The sequence below is a fragment of the Nanorana parkeri genome, unplaced genomic scaffold (assembly GCF_000935625.1).
Source record: "Nanorana parkeri isolate BGI_ZX_2015 unplaced genomic scaffold, ASM93562v1 scaffold2, whole genome shotgun sequence".
In the NCBI taxonomy this organism is placed as follows: Eukaryota; Metazoa; Chordata; class Amphibia; order Anura; family Dicroglossidae; genus Nanorana; species Nanorana parkeri.
The window spans coordinates 448,580-458,334 of NW_017306270.1; the positions used below are offsets into that span (position 1 = coordinate 448,580).

General features: G+C 41.6%; 1 protein-coding gene across 1 annotated transcript in view; it reads left to right on the forward strand.

Annotated features, from left to right (window-relative positions):
• ZMAT4 (zinc finger matrin-type 4) overlaps positions 1 to 9,755 on the forward strand; it is a 327,812-nt gene that overhangs the window by 65,534 nt on the left and 252,523 nt on the right. The window contains exon 3 of the mRNA XM_018559909.1: positions 7,273 to 7,365. Within this exon, the coding sequence (XP_018415411.1) occupies positions 7,273 to 7,365 (93 nt within the window). The remainder of the gene's footprint in view (positions 1 to 7,272; positions 7,366 to 9,755) is intronic.

The following is a 9,755-nucleotide window of genomic DNA, read 5'->3' on the forward strand; positions in this document are numbered from 1 at the left end:
AAAATAAGATAAAAAATTATAAAAAAAAGTAAAATATGACAAGATAAATAAAAATGTAAAAAAAGTGATAAAGTAAAAAAAAGAAAGAAAGAAACAATAAAATAATTGAACCCAACCCTGCCACCCCTGCTACCTGGGGTGGGGGGCGCATTGCGAAACCTGGCCGTGGGGCAGCAGGGAGAGTAAATCCGGTCCTGTCTGTTTCTACCCTTGTAAGCCCTGTTGAAGGGGGCCCTTCTGGAAGCCTCAAAATGTGACAAAACTATCTGCCATTATTATTTTCTATGGCTGTAGTCGTACTACTAGGGTCAAGAAACAGGTAATGTATAATAGAGAGCAGCCTGGAATTTTTTTTTTTACCTGCAACCTATATTTCCACGATTGTACCAATTACTATTTTAGACTGTTCGCAATGGCAGCGTAACTATCACTCTCATTAAAGGTTTCCTTTTAAATGATTATGAGCAATATTTATAGGATTTATTCATGTGGAAAGCACATACATACAGATCTTTCCGTTGATCGCTCTTATCAAATGCATCAGCCAACAAAGGAGAGAAAGCTACATGTGTCTTCCCGGGAAGTTAATATTTTATGACTTGCTGGATGAGTACTGTCCTTTTCTCCAGCACATTCCCCGTCAGGGGTCCTGTCTGCAGAGGAGACTGAGGATCCACTTTTAATGTCACACCTGAGGAGAGCACCGCACACCACAAAGACCTTGAACTTTTACCTTTCATTTACAGCCATTATTTTCCTGGAACTGTCTTCGAAGGGAATGCATTTCCCTGAAGTGACAGCGCAAATTTATTTTTCTCACCTCTGTCTGACTTCAAACTAATCATTTTTCTCAATTCTGGCACTAAATTGTGCATCTAGACTAACACCTTCTAGGAAATGTGTAAAATAAAACGGCACGTACATTACACATAGCATCACAATGATTGCCCCCATAATGCCATCACACTGCCCAGTGGGCATAAGACAGATCTCTGTGCTGTCATTACACTTCAACTTCAATCTGCCATCTATTTTCTCCACTCTTGCCACCGCTTTAACTCCTTATATACACTTTGCTTTTTCTCTCTTTTACCAATATACAAAGTCCTAAAATGAACTTGACTTTGCTTGAACAGTGCCTGAGATAACAGCAGAGCTCAAGCAGTGCCTGCAAATATCTGTGTAATTATTTAAATCAGTCCATGTGATCCCTTGGATCTTAGGCCCAGGCTACGCATGGCCTCAAGTTGTCTCTAAGTCTAGACAAAGCCCCTTTCTTTATGATTCTGATTACTGCCCATGCCAGGCAGCTGTCCAATGTCAAACTCTCTCTGGTTCACTGGCACTTTGGCATGGCATTGGACAACTGAAAGAGGACAGGACTTTGTGCTAGTAGGAGGAGTCTGGCACTTTGGCATGGCAGTGGACAACTGAAAGAGGACAGGACTTTGTGCTAGTAGGAGGAGTCTGGCACTTTGGCATGGCATTGGACAACTGAAAGGGGACAGGGCATTGTGCTAGTAGAAGGAGTCTGGCACTTTGGCGTGGCATTGGACAACTGAAGGAGGACAGGACTTTGTGCTAGTAGGAGGAGTTATGTTTAAAGACTAACACAGCCACTTGCTGGCACCACTGTTCTGTTGTTAACTTGAATGCACCTATGTCCAGACTATGGACTTTGAAGTATTTTCATTTTTTTAACAAGCTGTTAAAAACCTTTAAACAAACCATAATTGACCTTTTGTAGCTGCAGGTACTGTGGAGTAATGTATTCTCAAAGAGCTCAGCAGAGATTCTGAAGTTTCACTCAGTTCCCAACAGCTTATAGCACCTTTTGTTTGTTTACATTAGTAGGTGGGTAGCTACTAAGTCTTTGCTGCAAGAGAGAAAAAGGGAGAGAAGCTGCAATTTCAGTGCTTCTGTTGGGAACTTTGAAGATTAATTCCTCTACAGTGTCTGCAGCTACAGAGGTCAGTGAGGGCTTGTTCTAGGACAAAGCCAATGCATTTTTAAGGCTCAATATCCCCCTTCATCAGAGCTAGGAAACAAGAAATAAAAATAAGGCGATGAACATTACTGCACAACACAACACACATTAACCTACATGCATTATTCCAACACACCCCATTGCTATGTGTGAAGGTGTATCATAGAAGACATGATGGGGGAGCTGGACCCAAATAGGAAAAACACGTTTGATCTCCGTATCAAAAGACGGAGCTCTCTGTTATACAGGGGTATCCCTAGGTCACCCAAATAGCTTAAAGGAGAACTATGAGGCGAGTGCTTTTCACTTACCTCATAGTTCTAGCCGACCTGTGACAATGAGAGTGTCACAGGTCGGCTCAGTAGATTGGGAGGTGAGCGAACACATACCGGCGTTCGCTCACCTCTCGATCCTGTCACGGCTCTCTGCCGTGACAGGGGAGGGGCTGGATTCCCCGCTCCGATCTGCCAGCGCTGACTGGCGGAACGGGAGGGGGCGGGTACAGCTGGCTCTGCCTCCAGATAGGCAGAGCCAGCTGTCAGTCACGCAGCTGGGCGGATCCCGGCACAATTGTCGGGATCCGCTACAGCTGCGGCGTCTCAGTATACCGCGAGCAGCAGCTGCGCCATCTCAGTATACCGCGAGCTATAGCTCGCGGTATACTGAGCTTAGGGTGACGGGAGGACGCAAGTTTGTGTCCTCCCGTTACCCTAAGGAGAACTATGGGGAAAAGCCTTAACCCCATGGTTCTCCTTTAAACAAAATGTAAAGGATGAGAGCTCCACAGGTTTATAACAAGTCCAGTTTTATCAACCTTGATAAAAAATCAAAAGACAAAGCCAATGCGTTTCAGGGGCCCAATGTCCTCCTTCGTCGGGGCTAAGAAAAAAAAAAGTTGAAATAAAACCATATACATCATTATAAAAAAAAGAACAAAAAACTGCTAGCATACAAAAATACAGTACACAAATCATTAAGAAAATGTAAGTTAATAAACTATCCTTAAAACATACATACACAACACATTATTAGATCTTTCCGGCTATAAAAGTCTGTGGTTGTTTCTACAGCTAATCATCTTACTATATATAAGAGACTATAGGATGATCAAAAATAATATTACCAAACATATTATTACTATAAGCTTAACCACATGAAGTAAAGATCACATGATATCTTATGTATTGTGAAGTAAAGATCACATGATATGTATTGTCTTATGCAGTTATCAAGTTCATCATAGAGATATCATTCCCATAAAGTTCCGCTGATGTTATTTGTCCAACAATAAAGTAACGAAAGCCAAAAGCCAGTGACATCAATATTTAGAATAGAACATCTACATAGTACTCTCAAACCTTACACAATTTAGCTACTTTTTGTGACATAAATATTTGCAATCATCTCCTTAGCACTCTACTGAAAAATAGATTTGTTCTGTACCTTAGATGCTGGCTGTAATCGTTGCTGTTGGCAGCGATACCTGTTGTTGCTGTGGGATTGGCAAGTATGAAGCCCACAGACACAAAAGGTATCGGTGCTAATAATCTTCCCTCATTAACCCCACTCTATCACTGTCTATCATCTAAACCTATCCTCCACTCCCGTTAACACTTAGGGTCTCTATCTGGTGCCAATCAGTCTAGCATAGGTTCTTCCTCAACTCTTCTCCCTTCTGCCCGTTACCATTCCCCGCACATTTGATCACATCCGCCACACATATTGGGTGCTTTCAGCTTATGCTTCTCTACCTTCATTTGGCACTTCACCATTTTGTGTGCACAGCTCTACTATAGTTTATTCTCATACACTTCTTTATTAAGTGTTTATTTTACTTAACTGCGCTGGCTGCTTTTTTTTTTTTGCCACCAGTAAGATTTATGATTATTCTCTGTGCACAGCACTTCAATCCATGTTTCTACTTTCCTTTTAGATGCACCCCATCCATCATCATCTTGTTCTTTCCACTGATACGTTATTATTTTGAAGACTCTTAACCCTGAATATGCATATTTATTTCCATTAGCACTTTCGTTGCCTTGCAATTTTGTATCCAGTAGAGGCTTCTATTACAGCCAACATCCGAGATACAGAACAAACTTATTTTTCATTACAATACGGAGGAGATTGATGTAAAATTAATGTCACTGGCTTTTGACTATCATCTCTTGTTATTGTTGGCTAAATGTGAATGGAAATATATGGGGAGGGTATTTCTATGATGAACTCATTCTATAGTTGTCAAACGTTGTCCTCGCTTCATCTTCAGGGGATGGTTTTTTTTTTTTAATTCAGTTTTTATTTTTGGACACATAAACGTTATTTCATGAGGAGAAGGCGCCGTTCTTTCTCTTGATGTTTTTTTGTACTGCAATGTATTAGACTTGTGTTGTTATCAGACCACCAAATTACAAGCATTCTCAACAAAAGTGGAATTACTCATTACGTACCAGGCTTCAAGTGTCCTGTGCTGTCAGCATATATCAAGCAGTAACCCGCTATATGCAGACTTTTGGTCACAGGAGGACATTAGTAAATGGTACTCTTGTGACCCAAAAGAGAATTAAAGCCCAAAAAAGGTTTGGCTTCACTTCTCTTTTAATGCATCAGAGCGGTAACGCATTAAACTATTACAACATACACGTGAGTCATTCAGCATATATCAAGCAGTAGCCCGCTATATAAAGACTTTGGGTCACAGGAGGACATTAGTAAATGGTACTCTTGTGACCCTAAAGAGAATTAAAGCCAAAAAAAAAGGTTTGGCTTCTCTTTTAATGCAACAGAGCGGTAACGCATTAAACTATTACAACATACACGTGAGTCATCCCCCATTAGTCACCATGTAATTTTTTAGCCTGCAGCTATTGTGGCATCTTTTATCCCTACACGTAAACAATAGATTTTATTTTAATACGATTTGTAAGTGGTTTAGGTCTAGAAATAAGCATATTTTATAGGAGTAGAAGCAATGTTTCCTTTGCATATTTCTTTCTGCCTGTATGACATTTGGCTGTTTGATTTCTATTAATCAAACAGTGTATAATTGCTACCGGCTGTGCTCATACTGCAGGCTCAGAAATGAAAACATGATATGCAAAGTCAGTACCTTAACGTGTTACACGTACATGGAAACGTTCCATTAAAAGGGAAAAAGTAATGAAATGGCCACATTTCATCTAATTATGGAGCCTTAGGTGAACAAAAAAAAAATCAATTCAGGTATTACTCTGAAACATCCTCTATGTCTGTTAATGATGCCCAAATAGAGTTGCTCTGATGAAATTGACCTTTATGGTCCTAAATAATCAACCTGCAGCGGCACTTATAGTAAACCCTGTGTACAAGTCAAACCAACAAGGTCAAAGCCCAATTAAGCTTTTAGTTGGCTAAATACATTCAAGCTGTGTCAAAACAGCCACAGCCTGCAAAAAAACCCTGTCCCTTGCTCTTGATGTCTTTGTGGAAGCATAGGTCTCTCTGAAAAGCTCCCCAGTCAGCAGGGACATGAACTTTAATAACTGCAGAGCTGTAGGTCTGAATCGGTAGGGGGTGTACTGCAGATAGACTACTGCTTTTTAAACAGGGTAGGGTGTAGCGCTCACCCCCGAAGGAGCCGCTGAATGCCCGGTTCATCTCTACTCTGTCTCGGGTATGTTCTTCGGCTGCCCACCCATTAGCATTAACCACCTTTCTTCTAGTGCCCACAAACTGATGTCCACTCCAGTAGTAAAATGCAGAATAACGTTTTACTGAACATCTTCACTGGGAGAGAGGATATAGGGATTCTAAGCTTCCAGGGGTAAATGACAGGAGCTCCAGACTCACCAGACCTGGTTGGCGTATCAGTGTAAATTCACTTGGGAGGCAGCGGACAGCAACTGAAGTAGCAGCTAAGCAGGATGGATACAGATCCTCAAACAGGAAAGACAACAGCCATACTCCTGAAATCCTCTTAGTTCCAGGGTACTTCAAGAGCCAGCATTGGACCTGGGTCTCTTCCTCTATCTGCATCACAGGCCTCCACCATGTTGGAGGCCTCAGGGAAACCTTTCCCTCACACCAGCCCATGCCCACCCCCAGGCCTCAGGCCTAGCCTGGGGGGCAGCCGAACAGCACCCAGCCCTATTCCATGGTTGGCCCTGTCTAGTCTGAGCACATGGCAAATCCCACCAGTATATGTATCCTATCCCATCATGCACCACTGACTGAGAGAGAAACCCAGTGATTGGCTGCTGTACTGTACATACACTACAGTATCTCTCATTGGCTGTCCCACAATACGACAGAATCACACTCCGCCCAGGCAATGTCAGACACCTGAAATTTACCATATAATTGCCGCTATAAATCCAGCCAGGCTGACTACAGCCCTGGCTACCAGTAATTGTCTGGTAGCCACATCACAGAAGGTGATGGGGGGCTACAAGGGGTTTCCCTGGATTTTGGCAGGATCAATGGGCATTTGTATGCACTTCTCAAACAGATATAACAAAACGTTTTTAAATGTATAAGACAATGTCACTGTTTGGGTTTACACACACTTAAATCAAAAAGTCAAGGTGTAAGCAATAGACAAGCAGGATAGATAAGCAGTAACAGCATCTAAGCAATCTTCCTATTGCTGCAGATTGCTTGTCTTTGATATAAATGTGCCATATTAGCACTTGCTGCACTGCAAGTCATATTCTCCCTTTTTCCTATTCCTTCTCCCAGCTGCTCTTCTTCAAGTTTCATTTTAATTCTCCGCCTTCTTTGATATTTGTCTTCCTTTTTATGCCTCTTGTTTCATTTCAAGCACATTTGCATTTGCTTATTTATTTATTACTGCCACTTGTGCTTGTAGGCTGCTCAGAGCAAGCACTAATCAGACTTGTACAGCAAGCACAGAGGACAAGCTTAGATGTGCTAATACCGCCGGTCACCCAGCATTCCGCGCAGTGTTTTATTTTCCCACTCACCGATCATTGTTTATTATCCTACATCTACCCGGCGCTGCCTGCTCGCATGCATCTGGCTGGGGAAAAAAAATGCATAATGCTTGTAGCACCACATAGCAAGTGTCATCCCCATGTCATTTTTGGGAGGAACAAAATGACATGATTAATCAGCCGCACTGCCTGGATGACAAGGCAACCTTGAGAAACCCACAACAGATGTTCAGATGTTCTGCCTCCTGATAAACTCGTGAATATCTCAGACTTTACAGCATCAGAAGTGCTTTATATCTCTGCTTTGCTTTTTAGGCTTTCTAGCGTCTAAATTCAACCCTTTTTTTTTTCCAGAGCAAGAAACACGCCAACAAAGTCCGACTTTATTACATGTTACATCCAGAGGATGGAGGGCCTCCATCGAAAAAGCTTCGCCCAGATGATCCAGTAAGTGGACACAATGCAAATGCTTGATTTCTCTCATCTATAACCTTATAATAAAAGTGCACAAGCTAGGCCAATGTAAAGTGAAATTCCAGGTTTGCTATGAAAAAAGCAGAAAACAAAAAAAAAGCAAACATAATTTTTGTAAATATTCAGATGGACCAATCCAATGCACATGCTGAAAGTCAGTTCAAAATGGTAGTGTTGTCTTATATTGGCTTGACCCCTTTTCTTTCTACGATGTGCCCCTTGAATGCTACCAAAAGCCTATTTTCCCAATGCCGCGATGACCAGGCCGTTTGATAGGTCACTAAGGTTCTTAGCATTGGGATGAGGGGAAAATGTCTTAAATATGGTTCACTAGCAAGAAGTGGTAACCTCAGGGGTGTTCTGATCCCTGCATTCATTCTGCAATACGTAGAATGGCTTTTTGGAAGGTGGAAGAGTATTGTGAAGTTGTTTTGTAGAAACAGAACAAAAGTAATTAAGAACAACATTGGAGCACATAGAAATCAATAGATCTTACCTTTTAATGTTACAGGAAAAGAAACAAGATTTCTGATTATGGACAAAAACTGTTATTTATTTTTGTTCAGTTTTTACAAATCTTCCCCTTACTATTGCTGTGAAATATAATTTCATGGCCTCTCCGATAGAGATAAACCAATGAGTGCCAGTTGTGATACTCGCTTGCAAAAGCCAACATTGCAAGGACCAAGCTTTACTCTTTATTTATAACAGAGGCATAAATCAGATCCCAGGTGTGATGGTATGCACCTTCAATTACTGCATTACCCCATAAGAGTTTAGGAAAGGGCTGGTATTCGCAAATAGTGCTTGAGTACAGGGGCATTTTTTGTAACTAACTATATGGCCCCCTCTTATTCTCATTTTCATATTCACACTCATATTCATATATTGTCCTCTCTATTTTGCTTGTATCCTTTTTGTATATATTTAGATATTGTTTTAATCAAAAAGATAGATGGTACTTGTTAGAATACACACTACTGTATCTATGGCAATAACTCCTGCAGTATACAATTTCGGTCACTAGATGGCAGTGTGTTTATGCGTTCTGTTATATCTATGGTAGATTCTCTGTTGTATTAAATAAGGTAGAGAATAAAGCTGTGGCTTCCTTCCTGTTTTAGCCAAGCCATGTGCAGCATGCATATCTGACTGTGTGCTTGTGTTTCTCTGTGAGGCTGTGCAAGAAGTTCCAACAGTACTACTTTAAAAAGAAAAGACCTCAATCCCAGGAAAGACAATGGCCATGCTCCTGAAGTCCTCTTAGTTCCAGGGTACTTCAAGAGCCAGCATTGGTCCTGGGTCTCTTCCTCTATCAGCAGCACAGGCCTCCTCCATGTTGGAGGCCTCAGGGAAACCTTTCTCTCACACCAGCCCATGCCCACCCCAGGCCTCAGGCCTTGTATTAAATAAGGTAGAGAATAAAGACTGTGTGCTTGTGTTTCTCTGTGAGGCTGTGCAAGAAGTTCCAACAGTACTACTTTAAAAAAAAAAAGACCTCAATCCCTGTGGTTTCTTCCAAGTCGGACCCCCTACCTTCCTTCCTTGTTTACTTTCTCCTTCATTTTACTTATTTTTATGTACTGTAAAGTACACACATGAATCACTGGTACCTCTTTTGACTCCACATGATGAAGAAGAGGGACATTTGAGAAAACACGATCAACCCCACAGCAGTATTATTATTATTATACAGGATTTATATAGCGCCAACAGTTTGCGCAGAGCCTTACAATATAGGGAAGATATTACAATCACAATACAATTCAAGACAAGATGGTAAGGAGGGCCCTGCCCCTGAGGGCTTACCATCTAAAAGGGAGGGGCCAGTGATACATGAGGAGGGAGCTGTGTGGGGATGAATTGTTTGAGAACGTGATGGATAAGCCGTTAGGTTGAGGTGGGATAGGCTTCCCTGAAGAGATGAGTCTTTAGGGAATGCCTAAAAGCAGTCAAGGTGGGCGACAGACGGACAGGTTGGGGTAAAGAATTCCAGAGAATGGGAGAGACTCTAGAGAAGTCCTGGAGGCGAGCATGGGAGGAGTTGGCAAGGGAGCTGGAAAGCAGGAGGTCTTGGGATGAGCGGAGCCGTCGGTTAGGGTGATACTTTGAGACCAGGTTTGAGATATAAAAGCAGTAGCTTTTGTCCGAGTATAATAAGCTGTTTGGCATGTTTTGATCAGTTATATATTTCCAATGGAAATAAAATACAATCCGTTATTTTTGACAATGCTGTCATACACCAGCCATGTAAAACTGAGACTACTGGAAGTCTAAAACATTAGATGTCACAATGACCTTATCATACCTCTTTGATGTTACTTGTCTGAAATAATAATAATGAAACATAAAAGAGCATCTAA